The sequence below is a fragment of the Gigantopelta aegis genome, chromosome 6, assembly GCF_016097555.1.
Source record: "Gigantopelta aegis isolate Gae_Host chromosome 6, Gae_host_genome, whole genome shotgun sequence".
NCBI classification, from domain to species: Eukaryota; Metazoa; Mollusca; class Gastropoda; order Neomphalida; family Peltospiridae; genus Gigantopelta; species Gigantopelta aegis.
The window spans coordinates 67,603,450-67,622,950 of NC_054704.1; the positions used below are offsets into that span (position 1 = coordinate 67,603,450).

At 37.1% G+C, this 19,501-nt stretch overlaps 2 protein-coding genes across 2 annotated transcripts; both read right to left on the bottom strand.

Moving 5' to 3' along the window:
• Window positions 1–3,327: 3,327 nt before the first annotated feature.
• LOC121375652 (methyltransferase-like protein 7A) lies at window positions 3,328–8,146 on the bottom strand. The gene is made up of 2 exons (XM_041503206.1): window positions 7,606–8,146; window positions 3,328–4,954 (listed from the first exon to the last, which is right to left on the bottom strand). The coding sequence occupies exons 1-2, from the start codon at window positions 8,017–8,019 to the stop codon at window positions 4,718–4,720; spliced, it is 651 nt and encodes a 216-aa protein (XP_041359140.1). The 5' UTR covers window positions 8,020–8,146; the 3' UTR covers window positions 3,328–4,717.
• Window positions 8,147–15,643: 7,497 nt separating this feature from the next.
• On the bottom strand, window positions 15,644–17,950 carry LOC121376299 (methyltransferase-like protein 7A). The gene is made up of 2 exons (XM_041504135.1): window positions 17,431–17,950; window positions 15,644–16,094 (listed from the first exon to the last, which is right to left on the bottom strand). Exons 1-2 carry the CDS (start codon window positions 17,947–17,949, stop codon window positions 15,858–15,860), a joined length of 756 nt encoding a protein of 251 aa, XP_041360069.1. The 5' UTR covers window position 17,950; the 3' UTR covers window positions 15,644–15,857.
• Window positions 17,951–19,501: the final 1,551 nt, after the last annotated feature.

Consider the following 19,501-nt stretch of genomic DNA (forward strand, 5'->3'; position numbering starts at 1 on the left):
AAATTACCAAATGCTTGACATCCAATAAATCAATGTGCTCTAGTTGTGTCGTTAAAAAAAGAAAGAAAAGTGTTTACTTATACATATGTATTTTCACACATGCACACATTTATTTTAACTTATTTTCGTGCTTATATCCAATTAAGGTTCAAGCATGCTGTCCTGTGCACACACCTCAGCTATCTGGGCTGTCTGTCCAGGACAGTGGGTTAGTTGTTAGTTGGTTAGTGGTTAGGGAGAGAGAAGAGGGTGTAGTGGCCTTACACCTATGCACTGAGTCCTTAAGAACTTGCTCTGGGTTGGAGCCAGTACGGGGCTGCGAACCCTGTACCTACCAGCCTGTAGTCCGATGGCTTAACCACTGCACCACCGCACCCGGTTACACACACACACACACACACACACACACACGTATGTATGTATGTGTGTATGTATGTGTGTATATATATATATGTATATTAAAGGTAAATGAATCCTCAGTGGTACTTTATTCAAATCTATTTAATAAAAATCATACTTTAAAAAATAAAGAAATAGAAATCTACTCTGATCACTTAGATAACTGATTAATTTTGTCTACAAAAGTAGATTTTTACTTTGAGGAAATAGACATTAGCCAAGTGTGTAATTTGTTAACAACTACATCAGTGGATGACTTAATGTGTACTTGGTAGTGAGATAATGTATTTATAATCCAATAATTTTCTAAAAAAAACTACCGTAACTACTGTTGTGTTACTATTAATTTTATTTAGGACAATTGCTATTACAAATAATTATAATTAAAAGTAGTGGACATTTTTCTAATCGGTTTGACCTGTACTCATTTATACAGTAATTATTTTAAATTATATATTTTGTAGTTGTTGGATGATTTTGTTGTTGTTGTTGTTTGTTTATTTGTTTATGAAATTAGGTTGTACAGACGTGTATTACAATTTTGATGTTTAGATAACCGTAACCACTGGTGTAAAATTCATCAAAATATCGGAGGATTATCCTACAGAAGAAGAGAATAGGAAAACAACAAACAACGACATGTAACATTTAATTACACAATTTATTAAACACTCTGTATATAATTAAATACTTGTTACATTAATATCTACAGCTGGAATAATTTGTATATATACACCAGGACATTACCCGATGTCGTAAAATCTCGATGTCGATCAACCGTTTGCTCATGAATATTCAGTAGACGCATACGATATCGGTTAATACTATATTTTGGAATGTATACGAATCGCAATTAATTTAACTAATTTTTTTAAGTAGGTTATGTCGTATATCATAGCCTATTTAGACATTTAAAAAAAATATTTTTTCATTATTATTACTATTTGAAACAGAAATATAATAATGCTTTAAGATATAAACAGGTTTGGTTGAGTAAATTGAGTTACTCTATTATGATTATTATTAATGATTACGGGCGAGACGTAGCCCAGTGGTAAAGCACTCGCTCGCCGTCTGTGGGCCCATTGGGCTATTTCTCGTTCCAGCCAGTGCACCACGACTGGTATATCAAAGGCCGTGGTATGTGCTATCCTGTCTGTGGAAGGGTGCATATAAAACATCCCTTGCTACTAATGGAATAATGTAGCGATTTTCCTCGCTAAGGCTATATGCCACAATTACAATGTTTAACATCCAACAGACGACGATTAATAAATCAATGTGCTCTAGTGGTGTCGTTAAACAAAACAAATTTTACTGTATTATGATTATGAAATCGTAGGCCCCACGTTCTTCAGTAATTTTAATAAGCATTTTCATTGAGCCTAATGAAGACATTGCTCGTATGGAAATTAATTCTATCCCATATATTGGGTGTTGTTGAGCGGGCACAACATTCGTTCTTTCATATCAGACAATATCAAAGTTGCTGGTATGAAAATTTATTATTCTAATAAGAAAATTTAGTTGTAATCACTAGCATTTTATCTTTTATTTCACATTAATATTAAAATTAATTTATATAAAACTACATGCATTCTTTCAACATATTAAAATATATCAATTATTTAATTTTAAGTACCAGTTCAACAATTACGTCACGCAAAATGGGTTACATGTTATTTTGTTTCACTCCTCAACTCCCCCATATATATATATATATATATATATATATATATATATATATATATATATATATATATATAACGTATCTTGAAAAATTACGGGATCTAACTGAATCGGTAGAGTGCGAGCCTGATGTGCTTTGGTCACAGGATTGAAACCCCAACAGTTGACCCATTCTCTGATTGTTTTTTTCGTCACAGCCAGTGCCCCACGATTGATATATCGTAAGCCGTGGTGTGTGCTGTCCTATCTGCTAATGGAAAAATGTTGTGGATTTCACCTAAGACTGAATGAAAAATGGTTTGTTTTGCTTAACGACACCAATAGAGCAGATTGATTTATTAATCATCGGCTACTGAATGTCAAACACTTGGTAATTTTGACATATAGGATTATAGAGGAAACACGCTACATTTTTATATTGGTAGCAAGGGATCTTTTATATGCACCATCCCATAGATAGAATAACACATACCACGGCCTTTGAAATACCAGTTGTAGTGCACTGGCTGTAACAAGAAATAGTCCTGTAGGTACCAACGACGGGGATCGATCCCAGTCCCTCCTTGGATCCGCGTCTGATTGTTGATGAACAACCCTGTTAATAAAATTGCACATTGTAACACTATTATAATAATCTTTGTGCCATAATCACCGTCTGACATCGCAACAATCGAAACGATTTTACAGCTTGCTGGTGATTTAGACATAAGGGTATTGATTTAAGTTTTTCTCGTTAAATGCACCACAACTGGTCAAAGTTCGTGGTATGTGCTTTCCTGTCTGTGGGAAAGTGCATATCAAAAATCCTTTGCTGCTAATGGGGAAAATATAGGTTTCCTCTGAAGACCACGAAGGAAGGATATGGTTTATTCAACGACGCACTCAACACATTTTATTTAGGGTTATATGGCGTCAGCATATGGAAAACCACACAGATATTGAGAGAGGAAACCTGCTGTTGCCACTTCATGGGCTACTCTTTTTGATTAGCAGCAAGGGATCTTTTATATGCACCATCCCACAGACAGGATAGTACATACCACGGCCTTTGATATACGAGTCGTGGTGCACTGGCTGGAACGAGAAATAGCCCAATGGGCCCACCGAGCTTCGTGGAACGGGACACAATACTCCCCATTACTAATACTCGAAAATGTGCTCCCATTTTACTACGATTTACAGAATTAATTCTCTCACGAATAATTGCTATTACATAAATAAAACATAGACGATCTTGAATAATAATAATATTAGTACATGTACATTATTTATTTCAAATTTTATTAATTTTCTTGAGTACGTGGTATGTTATAATTAAAATTTCACATCAATTAATAGTTTATTAAGGTATAACAAATGCAATCTATCATCTAAAATGGTAACAATATACTCAGTAAATTAATTATCATACAACCGTTACATATCCCAAATCCATTTATGTACATGTAAGAGTGCACGTGTGCGTGCGTGTATGATATTGTGTGTGCGAGACTGAGTGTGTAGGTGTGTGTGCACGTGTGTATCAGTAGCCGATTTATTCACTGTTTGATAAAATATCTGCCCGGTATACAATCTCCCTCCACAACCTTTTTTGAAAATACAGTACTGCTTATAAGCTCTCTGTGTATAAGTTACATTATAAAAGTAGTACAAAATATATTGGCTTTACATACAGCTTCTTTCTGTCCCGTATCACATTATCACTGAACAAGTGGATATCATTCGCTCTCTCTCTCTCTCTCTCTCTCTCTCTCTCTCTCTCTCTCTCTCTCTCTCTCTCTCTCTCATATTTCTTTCAGCTACTTCTCTGTGACAGTCTCTCTCTCCACCCCTTTCGCAACCCCCTCTTCCTCTCTGATGTGCACTGTCCCATATGGCTAGAGGACACTAGCTATTAAAACATATATCACCGGATTATAAAATATTAAATGTAAATTCATGAAAACAATTATAGTCCTTCCCACAGAGAATACCTTTTTTCATACTATGGAATTTACTACAAGCTATTTATTTCTGAGCCGATTGTTTTCTAAATTGCACACAAAAGTAGTTTTGGTATGAGACGGCCCCTGTAACTGTTGCACAAGGTGGAATCACCCAGTGGGCAATTACGTGACCTACGTCACGATATAGGTCATCGAGCTTTGTAATTCTTGCGACGGAGTGTCACGAAGTTTAGCTGAATGTGGGTACTGTCGAATTTCTTTCTGTAGTGTGTGTATTAGTGATTAATATGTGGATTTTTTAAAAATCAATTAACTCGATGTAAAGGTATTTGATGTCAAACATAGGATTGTTGTGGTATTAGAGCGGAAATCTTTGACTACTGTGTGGTGGTCGGCGATTGGCAAAATATTGCATAGCTTGGTCTCGGACTGTAATAAGAACGTATTTATGTCCAAATATCCGTCTAGCTCATTTACAGTCAGAGTACTCGGACTAGGGACGGACTAGGCCTATAGGTTTAAAAAAAAAATTAAAGAAAAGATTCCAAGTTAGTAACCTTCAATTTATGTAAAGACAAGTCAATTTAATCTTCATTTCTGTAATAATAATATAATGCCTTTACGTTAAGAAAGGCCTACGTAAAGGCATTACAAAAGGTAAAGTTTCGATTTTTTAAATGTTATTATTTGGTGGCCACCCCAAACATCCACGGTCTGATTAACCAGAGCATGGACCGATACGTGAAGTCGGTGGTACGAACGGACTTAAAGCCAGCGTCTTGCAAAACTGCACGTGCGTTGTTGTTTAAATGACAGTTCCCGGTCAGCAACTTCCACGCCGGTGTAAACGTATTCTGCATCTTCCGTCGAAATGTTCCTGGCTGGTCTGCTACATGTTCCATGAAATAAAACTGACCATCCTGAAACCAAACACAGTGCATATATTACACACACTATATAGTTATATTTTATTAAACAAACTAAATGATTATAGAGATTCATACATTTGAAGAATCCAGTATAGTAGAGAACTAGGTTTCTTAAGCCCCATTTACATGCACCTCCAGGAAGTAAATAGTCATGTAAACGCATTTTAACCCTGGGTGTCAATTAGCTCTAAGTAATAAGTTAGAGAAAATCGTATTACCCGCTGTAGCAAAATATCTACTTGCGTAAATACGTCATATAAACACAGTTATGCATAATTTTACTTGGAACAAATCATAAACCCTTGCAATAAGACACTGTGGATTTATGTATTCCAATTATATTACCAGTAGTATAATATTCTAATGGGGACTAATAACTGCTCATCGAACAACTGTTCGTGAAAAAAGAAGATGCATGCTCGCCATTTTTTTTAAGTATGGGAGATGTACTATTAGGCCTACCAGATCACTAAAACTTCGAGATCAGGAATAATTTAATATGTAACTGGTACATATAAAAGTTATCACTGATGACCAAACCAGAAGCAACAACATAGTATGCCAGGCGTGGAATTTGGTTCCTGTCAGCTTGTGTGAAGTAAAAAGGCTGTTTGAGGAAAGTAGGCAGCTACATTTACAATCTAATTAAAATTAGCTCCACTATTACATGTGGATCTAACACCAGCCGTTGGAGCTCATGTCCACCAATCAAAACCTTACTTGCAGAATCCTGCCAGTGATTTAGAACTAACACCCCAATGTCCATGTAACATTTCGTCTGTAAATAATAATTTAAATATTGACCAATCACACTTCGCCTTTTGTAACGTTATTTGGGAGCATACAAATTCTAAAAATATCGGGCGAGTCCATTTTAGTGGCCGCAGTACAGCGAACCATACCAATACGTACGGGGTGGGTTATCAGTCTTCAATTTTGCATTAAAAATTATTTATTTATTTATAAAAAAACCCAACTAAATCAGTCTTCAGTTTTACATTACAAATTATTTATTTTATAAAATAAAACATGTTTTAAGGCATTCGTAATTCACACGAAACATGTATACCCTCAGGATAATTCAGAATGTTTTCAAATTATTTTTAAATCACTGGCAGGATTCTGCAAGTAAGGTTTTGATTGGTGGACATGAGCTCCAACTGGCTGGTGTTAGATCCACATGTAATAGTGGAGCTAATTTTAATTAGATTGCTACATTTACTGACCACAGTGAAGTAATTAAAATGAAAAGTAAATGGTGGCGATGGCTGCATGCAGCAGTCCCCAAGAATTACTGGTCATAGCCATTCTTGCCCCTTTAACGGGGGGGGGGGGGGGGGGGGGAGGGGGCGGGACGTAGCCCAGTGGTACAGCATTCGCTTGATGCGCAGTCGGTCTAGGATTAATCCCCGTCGGTGGACCCGTTGGCTATTTCTCGTTCCAGCCAGTGCTCCACAACTGGTGTAACAAAGGCCGTGGTATGTACTATTATGTCTGTGGGATGGTGCATATAAAAGCTCCCTTGCTGCTAATCGAAAAGAGTAGCCCATGAAGTGGCGACAACGGGTTTCCTCTCTCAATATCTGTGTGGTCCTTAACCACATGTCTGACGCCATATAACCGTAAATAAAATGTGATCAGTGTGTCGTTAAATAAAACGTTTCCTTCCTTCCTTCCTGTTACTGTGGTGACTACTTTCAGAGTATGTGACAAACCCAAATAAAAAATAAAAATAAATAAATACAGTTTTACAGTATTTATCCCGTTTTGAGTCTGGGCTGAGTAATGATCAGATAGGAAGTGATTAAATAAATTACCCCCACTTACATTATGAACCATGTAAACGCAACATCATTTTTGCCCTTTGCCCCTGAGGTTAAATTTTACCCAAGGACAGAATACTTCCAAGCGAAAACTTGATGCAAAAAAATGAGGCTTTAGATTTTACATGTATTCAAACCAAATACAAGATAACTATATCTACCTCGGAAAATAGTTTCTATGTGTTATACCAGATGGTAGAAATGTTAAAATCGCAAGTTTCTGGTTTTTTCTATGGGAAATCATGTTTACATAATATAATTATAATGGTTGCCATTTCAGGAACAGATACAGCAATTTGAAAAAGGGGAAAGCACTTAGTGCGTTTCTAAAGATATATGCCATACCCCTTCCCCCCTCGTATATTCCATTTCTTAATATTCTTTGACCACATCAGTTAAGCTTTGAAAAAACGATTCACTCAGAACACCTTTAATCGTAAAAGTTGTTAATATTGTGTTCAAGTGTGACACCCCCGTCCCCCCCCCCCCCCCCCCCCCAATTATTTTAATGATTTGTTCTTGCTAGGTAGACCCTAGATATAATTAATAACAGATGTTGAGTTACCCGATATTGACTAGTTCTTTGTAACGAATAATGAACCATTCAACGCGGCATTACATTTACCAAAGGTTCAAACACGCCTGTCTTGGGAACACTCACGGATACCTGTCCAGAATAAAGGGGTAGTAGAAAAATGCGGTGATATCGGAATAATCCATATATGCATGGGTGAATTAAAAAAAAAAGAAAAAAAAAGTGCATTGTTAACTGCTACTCTATTTGTGTTACAGTGTACGATAATGATTTTACGTAGTTACCGGTCTTAATATTCGTAAAACCTCCGACAAAACTTCCTTCTGGTTTTTCACACAACACAAAACCAGAGTGCAGACAACCGCGTCAACACACTCGTTGTCGATTCCTGGCATGCTTTCTGCGAAACCGCAGACAAAATCCTTTAACGTAAGACTTGGGTTTGTTGTGCGGATATTTTCTTCTAAATAACTCCTACTGTACTGGTTGGGCTCCACACAAATCAGCTTTGATCTGGGTGGATAATGTTTATAATTCACCCCACTTCTAGCGCCGATTTCGCAAATAACTAAATCCCGGTCAAGCGTTTCACGAAGCTGAGTCATTGAGTCGAACAGTAGAGCTTTTTCGTTTTTAACATTATTGTTGATCGATTTGCAAAATGGATTCATAAACCAAGCACTGAATCGTTGCCCCATTGTCTAGCTGCCACGACAAGACAACAACGACGACGACGAAATTAATTATAAATTAGAACAGATCTTATGAACAGCACATGCAACTTGTTCGACTTCCCCCATTATCTAGCGCCATTGACGATAATGTCATAAGATACCGGTTAATACTATATTTTGGAATGTATACGAATCGCAATTTATTTAACTACCTTTTATAAGAAGGTTATGTCGTATATTATAGCCTATTTAGACCTCTTTTTTTTAAAAATCGTTTTTCATTATTATTACTATTTGAAACAGAAATATAATTATGCTTTAAGATATAAATAGGTTTGGTGTAGTTACTCTATTATGATTAGGGGCGGAACGTAGCCCAGTGTTAAAGTGCTCGCTCCCCGTCGGTGGGTCTATCGGGCTATTTCTCGTTCCAGCCAGTGCACCACGACTGGTATATCAAAGGCCGTGGTATGTGCTATCCTGTCTGTGGGATGGTGCATATAAAACATCCCTTGCTACTAATGGAATAATGTAGCGGGTTTCCTTTCTAAGACTATATGTCACAATTATCAAATGTTTGACATCCAATAGCCGATGATTAATAAATCAATGTGTTCTAGTGGTGTCGTTAAACAAAACAAACTTTACTGTATTATGATTATGAAATCGTAGGTCCCACGTTCTGCAGTAATTTTAATAAGCATTTTCATTGAGCCTAAAGATGACATTGCTCGTATGGAAATTAATTATATCCCATATATTTGGTGTTGTTGAGCGGGCACAACATTCGTTCTTTCATATCGGAGAATATCAAAGAAGTTGCTGGTATGAAAATTTATTATTCTAACAAGAAAATTTAGCTGTAATCACTAGCATTTTATCTTATATTTCACATTCATATTAAAATTAATTAATAGAAAACTATATGTATTATTTCAGCATATTAAAATATATCAATTATAAACGAGTTACCAGTTATTATCAAATTTATGGCCATCGTGAAATAATTTCCAGTTGACACGGGCTGTAGCGAGTGACAAATGAAAATTATTTCACGAGGGATATTCGGACAAAATTAGCAGACCTGAAACCTTTTCACCACGAATTTTCATCATTCTACCCACAATATTGGTAGTAATCCACGCAAAAACTGCATAGTGATTCGTTTGCAACCCTGTATAGCTGTTTGGCAGTAATACTAAATGTTTGATGTATTTTCGTTTAATTCGAGAAACATATCAGCCTAGTAAACAACTTAGAAGCTTGATACAATTATAATAGTTTTATGAAGAAAGTTAGAGGGCATTTTGGCATCCAACTAGACCAAGTAGACCTGTAAATTGGTTAATCACCATCTGAATTGTATTGCAGCTAAAAAGGCGACTAGAAGTAATTGTCTATGTTCATTTGGTTTAAATCAGATATTGTGAATTTTTACATATTCTGTACATGCACTGGCGTAGGAAGCAGGGGTGGTGGGGGAAGTCTCTCCCCAACTCTACTTTTCTTGATCCAGTAGCAGCAGCGATGGTTTATATATATATATCGGGAACTGTCATTTAAACAACAGTTGAACCTGGTCTAACGGTCACCTGTACATAACGGTCACCTGCCTATAACGGTCACTATAAATCCCTCCCAATGCATTTCCTTCCTTATTTGACCTGTACATAACGGTCACCTGTCCATAACGGCCAGCGGTCACTATTTTTAACCCAAAATCACAGGTTGACCCTGCTATAACGGTCACAAGATGGTCGTCGTGAAGACGTTTTTTGGTTTATTTTTTGTCCCTGGTTATGTCTTTACTTTTTCAATCATCTTAAAAATTATACATTAAATGTGTTTATATGGCCATGTCTGTAGCTTTGGGTTTATTTTCCGTCAGAGTAAAGTTCCATTGTAATTCTCTGATCGTAATTGAAAAACAAACGGGCACTCAATAACTTCCGTGACACGTAGAACTTTACTGGTGGTGTAATAGACCTCTTTCACATTCCACTGCGCATGTGCCCGTTGCGGGGAAACTTGAGGACGCAAACCGCGAACTCACGCGAGATCTCGCAAAAATAGACATGTGACAAGTTGGGGGGCATAGACAATGGGAGGCCACGCAATAGGAATGTGAATATCTCCATGATTAATTATTCTTTCAGTAGGGTACCCGAACATTCTGTCGACATCCAACAAGACTTATTGGAGACATTTGTGAATTATTGCTTATCACGAAAAATATTTTGTTGTTAACGCCCGACAAACCATCGGTTCGGATTCGTACGCAATAAATATCTGATATGGGCTGAAATAATATTAATGTGTGCGCGCGTGTATGTATGCAGATATTTATTGTATTTAACATAATTTAAATATTTATAAAGCATTATACAGATAAATACATTCAGGATTCTTGTCGGGATTTGTTTTCAACAAGTTATTTAAAATTTTGTTCGGTATTTGGAATAAAATTAAATGATACATATGAAAGTTGAGCTATGGTATATAAAACATTAGAATCAGGCCCGTAGGAACGATATCTGGAGTTGGGGGAGGGGAGGGGGCACAATATGTAGTGGAGGGACACAGTCTAGTTGGTGTGTGTGTGGGGGGGGGGGGGGGGGCAAAAGCCATATTTTAAACCGGGTTTAAAAAAGTGGGGCTATAGTCGTTTGAATGTTTGAAGCAAACATATTAAGTACCATGTCAGGCCCGTAGACAGGGGGGATTGAGAGTTTCTCTCAAATGAAAAACAAAATCGGATTTTATATATAAAAGTCCTTGTCCCTAAATGACCGGGATAACGTAACAAGAACGTCTGTCTGAGGTTCCATTTGCTGAAAGTTCGATCCTCCTCAGTGGGCCCGTTTGATTATTTCCCGTCCCAACCAATGATCCATTAAAGGACGTCGTGTATGCTATCCTGTTTGTGGGATGTGAGAAATATGCCATGTATCATTTATTATAAATACATTGGTATGAATGAAAACAAACGGTTTCTTGTCGTGGCTCTGTGACCAGGCCATTTTACAGGCATAGTATGATACCACAACTTAATGCAACTTGTTAACGTATATTTCGCAACAAAAGTTCGTGTACAGGGGCGTAGACTGGGCTGAAGCAAATGGTCCGCTTTCAGAACTAGAACATACAGGTTTATACATATGGAGTTTCTGGTGGTGCAAAAACAAAATAGAAAAAGTTCCACTTGGTTCATATTTGACCCCCCCCCCCCCCCCCCCCCAGGTCCAGATCACGCTACGCCCCTGGTGTATTATTCTCGAGTGTAACCGGCGTAATCTCATTGTTTGGCAAGGGGAAACCCCCTCTCCCCCCCCCCCCCCCCCCCCCCCCCTCTTTTTTTCCTTTTTTTTAATGTGGACTTTTGTTCGTTTGTCCGGTTTTGGGGGGTTTTGGGGTTTTTTTATTTTAATTTTTTTTAATTTTTTTTTTGTATGTGTTTGTTTTGTGGGGTTTTTTCCCCTCCCACTTCTTTATAATAATTGTATATGTATATATGCTGTGTGTGTGTGCGCGCGCGCGCGCGCGTGTGTGTGTGTGTGTGTGTTATGTTCTATGTTTTATGCTGTGTTTTATACGTTTAATTTATCAAGGGTTACACTGCGTCTAATCTCTCTGGCAGGAGTAATACGCTGTATATTAGTAATCCTTATACGTTTTAACTTTTTGACTTTTGTTCTTAACCATATGTGATTAATAAAAACAAAATTATTTTAGGTATTTTAATAATTATGTGACCTCTATTGGAACTACATCTCGTATGGATTGTTATCCTTATTGGGATTCCAGAGGGGGTTTAATATTAATATTGCCCACAATTTTACTTTACTTTTATACAACTGGACACTAAAATATAATCCACCTTTTCCCTTTCTACTTACATTAACACCTTTTAATTTACTACTATGACATGTTTATATAAATTTTATTATTTTTCTTTATTTTTTCTTATTTTATTTTCTTATTATTATTGTTTTATTGTTATTTTATTATTTACCTCTTTTTTTTTCCTTCCTTTTTTTTCTTTTATCCTTCTCATTGTTTTAAATGGATGTTAAAAGGTAGGTGATAGGTCTTTTGACTTAAGTTAAGTCACAGCACCAATCACATAGTTTTATGCGGGTTCATGTTATGGTTAATATGGAGATGGTATCATTCATCAATCTCCACTTTCCAATTCTTAACATTTCCATTATGGTGGAGGTGGTGGATGGGACGGCCTAGAAAAATGAAGTAAAAATGGGGCAGACCTTCCCGTCTATTCTCCCCCCGACATAAATACTAGATTAACCAGACATATTTTATTGAAAATATTCTACTTTTTACGTAATCATTTGTAGAAACCCTTTTTAACCCTTTGTATAAACACTTTTTAACTTCCTTGTAAATAAAGTTTATTTAATCATTAATTAGTATTTTTTCTCTAATCATTTGTATAAACGTTTTTAACTTTAATTGTTTGTTGTTGTTTTGGGGTTTTTTTTACATACACTCTCCCCACCCCTCTCGTTGGAGCACGGTTTCTGGCCCTAGTCAGAAATCGTGCTCGCAACGAGCGTGCTTGAACATTAAATTGATATAAGCACGTTAATTCCCGACATCTGACCTGACTGTCATTTGTGGGCATACATACATTCATCTATAATTAACGGTCATACTCCACTGAAGGATTAGCGGTGACAGGAAACAAACAAATGAGTTAAACATGCCACATGGGTAATAACCTTCAATTAAACAAAATATCTTCTCAGCTTCTGCAAGTCAATGTGAATGTTTGCGAAATATATTAACGAATACGTTTGCATGCAAAATGCCACCGAAAAATCGTACTGCTTTAACGTTACAACAGAGAATCGACGTTATTAACAAATCTGAGAAAGGCAATTTAAGTGCACGAAAGATCGCCGATCATTTTGGTGTAGGACGTTCTCAGATTAATTCTATTTTAAAAAGGAAACCTGATTTTGACAATAATGTTTCAGCCGAAAATAAAAGGCAGAAGAAAGCAACAGGCAATGATAACATAAACAAGCTAGTGTGGGAATAGTTTAAAAATGCGACAGTTGTGATCGTTGTTTAATTAAAAAGCCGACAAGAGGAGACATTCAAGTGTTTCATTACAGGGTACATTTACGATGACAACGTGATTTAAATCGACGAAACCATTTTTACTTCAGTAAATCGAAGCACAAGAACCCGGAAGTAACGAACGTCGAATGCAAGCAAAAGATGATTTAAAACATCCTATGCTAACTTTTGTCTGAACTGACAAATTAAAATGTCTTGTTTGTTTCGTTTTTCTTCTTTTTCATCTTAATTTTTGTTGTTGTTCGACTTTTATATTTATGGAATCCCGAGGAAAATTGAAAAGAAGGCGCGGCGACGACCCGGCCTAAAACCGTGGCGTCTTTTATTTTCGGTCGGGTTGGACTATACCCAATCTGATTCTCTGATTCAGACGGATCCGGCTTCTCAAGATCTGTATTTCAGCACAGCACTACACCTTCAACGTCTATTGACTGTCAATCTAGGGGTTTTCTTCACGGGATGCAACCCATCTCGTCCCTACAAGCTGTGCACCCTAACGGCCTTAACGAGGCCACTCATGTGGACATGTAGATCGGACTTTAAACTTTTAGACCTTCGTTCAAAAGTTTATGTCGAAATTACTTTCTTTTTTAATATTATTCTTTCTTTTATTTGTTTTTGGACTGTCCTTCTAAAAGGCTCCAAATTATATAAATATTCGACCGAGCAGTCAATTCTTTTTATTTTTTACAAATTGCTATTTTCAAAATACTGCCCATTTTCAACTCTACCCTCCCCCCCCCCCCCCCCCCCAACCCCCATCCCGGGTCAGGCCACCGATCTTATCTAATTTCTTTTTGACCGCCCGATCTACTCTAGCGACCAAATTTAATGAGTAGAATTTTAAAGGCCCACTATTTAATGACGTGTTGTTTCGACTTACGTAAAACAATAACTTTATATTGTGACTGGGACAGGTCAATACATGTATATATTTTGTGACCGTTATGGCAAGTTCAACTGTCCATTTTGGACAAAAAAGTAGTGGTCATTGTACTTTTGTGGCCGTTATAACAGGTTCAACCATTCATGTTGGTCAAACAATAGTGGCCGCTGACCGCACTGAACAGGTGGCTGTTATGGACCGCTGGCCGTTATGGACAGGTGACCGTTATGTACAGGTAAAATAAAGAAGGAAATGCAATGGGTGGGATTTATGGTGGCCGTTATGGGCAGGTGACCGTTACATACAGGTGGCCGACTTATTTTGGACACAACAATAATCGCCTTGATTTTCTTGCAATCTAAGCAACAAACAACAACAAATAAAAACAAACATAATCTTGCAATGCTGATATCAATGATTTGTCATGGGTTTATAAAATAATAATGATAATAATAATGATGATGATGACGATAATAATAATAATAATAATAATAACAATCAACCTCGACATATATAAATATATATATATATATATATATATGTGTGTGTGTGTACATGGGCGTACATGGGGGGGGGGGGGGTTCGACCTACACCCCCCCCCCCCCCTCTGAAATCGCTTTTTTTATAATTTAATATATCTGACATTGATATCCGACATTATTATATTTACTCAACATAGAATTATATGCCCAATATCTCTGCAATCTATTTTGGAACCCCCCTTTTCAAAACTCAACATAGAAATATATGCCCAATATCTCTGCAATCTATTTTGGAACCCCCCTTTTCAAAATCCTATGTACGCCCATGGTGTATGTATTGATATATGAATATCTATATATTGTATGTATGTCGAGGTTGACTGTTACATACATAGATATTAACGCACTGGCGCAGGAGATAATTAAATCCTTTCTGGCCTCACAAATTGTCCCCTGCTGGTGCTGGGACTCGAATCAATCTAATTAAACAGCGACTCGAATCAATCTAATTAAAATTAGCTCCACTATTACATGTGGATCTAAAGACAGCCAGTTGGAGCTCATGTCCACCAATCAAAACCTTACTTGCAGAATCCTACCAGTGATTTAAAAATAATTTGAAAACATTCCGAATTATCCTGAGGATATACGACATGTTTCGTGTGAATTACGAATGCCTTAAAACATGTTTTATTTTATAAAATAAATAATTTGTAATGTAAAACTGAAGACTGATTTAGTTTTTTTTAATTTTATAAATAAATAAATAATTTTTAATGTAAAATTGAAGACTGATAACCCACCCCGTACGTATTGATATGGTTCGCTGTACTGCGGCCACTAAAATAGACTCGCCCGATATTTTTAGAATTTGTATGCTCCCAAATAACGTTATAAAAGGCGAAGTGTGATTGGTCAATATTTAAATTATTATTTACAGACGAAATGTTACCTGGACCAGGGACTACGCAGTGTTGTTAGTTTTAAATCACTGGCATGATTCTGCAAGTAAGGTTTTGATTGGTGGACATGAGCTCCAACTGGCTGTCTTTAGATCCACATGTAATAGTGGAGCTAATTTGAATTAGATTGGGACTCGAATCTGTGGCACCGATTCGCCCGCAAATTTGTAGACTAGCCACGGTGCGTGTATATATATATATATATATCATAATGAAAATATACATACTTTTACGTACGTGTACATGTATATGAATGCAACGTTATTTAGTGAATGAATGAATGAATGAATACACACACACACACACACACACACACACACACACATATATATATATTAAATTTGCATTTATGATTTCGCCGTCACTACTCATTGTATTATTCCTGAATAGTTCTAGAATTAAATACTTCATCTGCAATGTATATATTTGTTATTTTGTAGCTACTCCGTAAATCCATGGTTTGAGTAACAAAAACCAAGTTGGGTATTTGAAGTCTGTGATACGAACTGACGTAAAACCAGCTTCGTCCAACGCTGCACGTGCATCGTTATTCAAACGGCAGCGATCGACCACAAACTCCCAAGCCGGTGTAAACCAGTTTTGCATCTTCCGTAGAAATGTTCCTGGCCGATCTGCTACATGTTCCATGAAGTAAAACTGACCATCCTGAAAACAAATTGGGATAATATCTTAAGCAATATTCAAGCAGTCACGCAGATTATTAAAGCAATTTTCTAATTCAAAAGAATAGTACGCCTAATCATGGGCATATTCTCAGATATTACATTACAAACTGAATTCCTTAACCAACCGAATGGACGCTCCGACTTATTTAGTTTAAACTAACGAAGCTCCATCGTTTGTGTGCGTCCCCTACCCCTAAAAAAATAGTCCCCCATAAAATGTACTGGTTTTAATTTTATTATGATTATTTTATTATTATTTCTATGGTCTGTGCCTGACAGCAATTACTCAACGCTTCGACTGTTATCGTTTAGGCTACCCCATGAACACAACTCAAAAGTTTGTAGCAGGGTATTAGTTTCCATTGATGTGGGGGTTTTCAGCCGAGCGGCAATCACTTTTCCATTGAAGGATTTTTTTTTTAATTAACGTGCTGCGCGATTCATTGTGTTAATTTCATTTTAGTAGTTGAAGCTAAATTCTGTCTTTTAAACATGTCATCAGTAATGGATGATACACTATTACTGCTGCAGAAAAAGGCACAATTATAGGCCTACAATATGATGTTGGCTCTATCACTTAGGAGGACGGAACGTAGCCCAGTGGTAAAACACTCGCTTGATGCGCGGTCGGTCTAGAATCGATCCCCACCGGTGGGACTATTTGGGCTATTTCTCACTCTAGCCAGTGCACTCAGGAGACGACAGATCACAGCCAAAAGAAAACATAGATTGTGGGGACATCACATCGTTAGTTGTTGGTCCACAGTTGGTGCTTATAGAATTTGGACAACTGTTCGTATATAGTGATGGATTTTCCTTTACTAATTCAATTAGTTGCTCCATCATTTCATTTGTGAATTCACACATGGTTGAAGATGAAGTGGGGGGGGGGGGGGATGCCCCATGTATGACGTCATTTCCGTGATTTGCCCTAGCGGCAGAGGCAAAGCGGTTTTAAAAAAATCGAACAAGGATAGATGTTTTTTGCCGCGTCATTGGAAATGGTACAATATTAATGAACTGTATGGATTTTTTTGTCTGCTACCGCATGCCACTAGCGGCTCAAAAAACCCGCGTCAGTGGAAATTAGCCTTAACATTGTTGCACCGAATGGCCGCCTAGTGGTTTAGTTCCATACATTAATTATCATAAAATTTAATGTTTCGCTTCATATTTATGAGGTGGTTCGATCCTGCGACGCAAGCACCTCAACCGATTGAGCTAAATCGTGATGCAGATTAAACTTGAGGGTGTGTGTGAATGAATGATGCTATTTATGAATAAACATTGTATGTGTAATAAATATACGCAGTTACCGGTCTCAATATTCGTAAAACTTCCGACAGGACTTCCTTCTGGCTTTTAACAGAGCAAAGTACCAGGGTGCATACAACGACATCAACGCTGCCATCATCAATTCCTGGCATGTTTTCTGCGAAGCCACAGATGAACTCCTTTAACGTAAGACTTGGGTTTCTGTCACGGATATTTTCTTCCAAGTAGGATATAGTGTACTGATTGGGTTCCACACAAATCAGCTTCGATCCACGTGGGTAATGTTTAAAATTCATTCCGTTTCCAGAACCAATTTCGCAAATTACCAAATCCCGGTTCAGTTTATCGCGAAGACCAGTCATTGAGTCGAACAGGATCGCCTTTTCATTTCTAACTTGTTTATACATCGCTTTACAAGATCGATCCATAAGCCAAGCAAAGAATCGTTTCTTAATTCCCTTGCCTACACGACGAGACAGCCATGACAACAAAATTAACCCAGTAATACCAGATCCTAGGTACAACACAACTTGATTGATTTCCGTATCGATGAGCGCCATTGCGTCATTGAATGTCATATGATTTCGGTTAACACTATATTTTGGAATGTAACTGAATCGAAGTTAATATCATAATCCATAATTAGTTGGGGTGGCCCTACAGGTGGGTGGAGCCTTTTCTTTCGTTTTAATAGTGGAAAAAGCTAAAGTCCGAACCAAGAGGTGTCACTGTGGAATACTCCGATGTATATATGTGTGTGTGTGTGTGTGAGACGTTTGGTTTATACCATATAACACGTCATGGCGTTGTTAGATTACACCACAAATCCTTCCACACCCCTTGCAGAGTATGCAGTGGGGAAAAAAACATGGCAGTTTGCAAAGACCTGTCTTGGATATAACTCTGGCGAAGGCAGAGGTTATGCCCACAACAGGCGTACTTGAACAGTTCTCTGATAGAATCATGCCAAAAATTACCCACACGCTAGCAAAACAATGTACATGCTTTTTTGTCCAAGAAGATATAACCGAACTCGATATACATAGGTGACACGGTTACCATCTAGGTAGAGAGCTACGACATTTTGACGGTTATGATCGTTCTCTTAGCCAGAAATTGACCAAGCTAGGTTGACCAATAGCATAACAATAAAATTAATATTTAAAATATTCGACGTTTCGTTAGTCTAAAAACCAACATCCTCAGGAGAATAAACAAACAAAGTGCTGGGTATATAACCAGTAAGGTATAAAATAGAGAATGTCAGCTTGGAAGTTAAAAACACAAAGCTAGGTAACAAGACAGGAGCTGACCAATAGCATAACAATAAAATTAATATTTAACATATTTTACCAGAAGACAGCGATTTTTCAGATGATGATGATGACGACGACGATGATGATGAGACCTGCTGTGTCTGTGCTCACAGACAACCGGAAGTGCTAAGGGGCTTGTCACGGGGATCCTATAATACCCGTAACTGAATAAAACACGATTATCCAAATATATCTCCTAACTGTATATCTATTAGATCTCTCTGTATCGGGCAGTGTATACCCGAGTGGCTCGGCTCTAGGTATAAACAGAGATAAGATCTTATATAAAGTATGTATAATATAGCACGTTTAGTTCACTAGAAAACACAACAAAACACAATACACTTTGGAATCTGTATTAACCTTAAGCTGACAAATATATTTGCCGCAGTTAATTAACTAACAACAACAATAATAATAACAACCCAGAACTAATCACTTAATTAGTTAATCACTAGGTGTCTAGTTTACGCAATATTCTAATCACTTCACCGTGATACAACACCCACACGTGTGATAATTGAGAAACGCTGTCAAGGGAACTTAATTAATAAAGGAATTACAACTCTATTTCTACTTGGTTAATTTGTAATTAACCCTTAACTACTCATTCAGTAACCTTGTAATACAGAATTAATACTGGTACCTATCACAATAAAGACACTAAACTAACAGTTTACCTAGTCCTCTTATGATGACCGTCTAAGCTTTAATATTTTTAGAACAGTGAAGCCACAACATTACTTCGTCAGTTTACCGAAACACTGTCTAAATAATGGTATAATAGGGTATAATA

What these genes read in the sequence shown, in the direction of transcription:
- LOC121375652 (XM_041503206.1), bottom strand. Translation starts at nt 8,019, where the DNA reads ATGGGGCAACGATTCAGTGCTTGGTTTATGAATCCATTTTGCAAATCG. An exon ending in TTTTACGAATATTAAGACCG is followed by an intron (nt 4,955 to 7,605) that starts GTAACTACGTAA and finishes GTTTGGTTTCAG; the next exon opens with GATGGTCAGTTTTATTTCAT.
- LOC121376299 (XM_041504135.1), bottom strand. Translation starts at nt 17,949, where the DNA reads ATGGCGCTCATCGATACGGAAATCAATCAAGTTGTGTTGTACCTAGGA. An exon ending in TTTTACGAATATTGAGACCG is followed by an intron (nt 16,095 to 17,430) that starts GTAACTGCGTAT and finishes ATTTGTTTTCAG; the next exon opens with GATGGTCAGTTTTACTTCAT.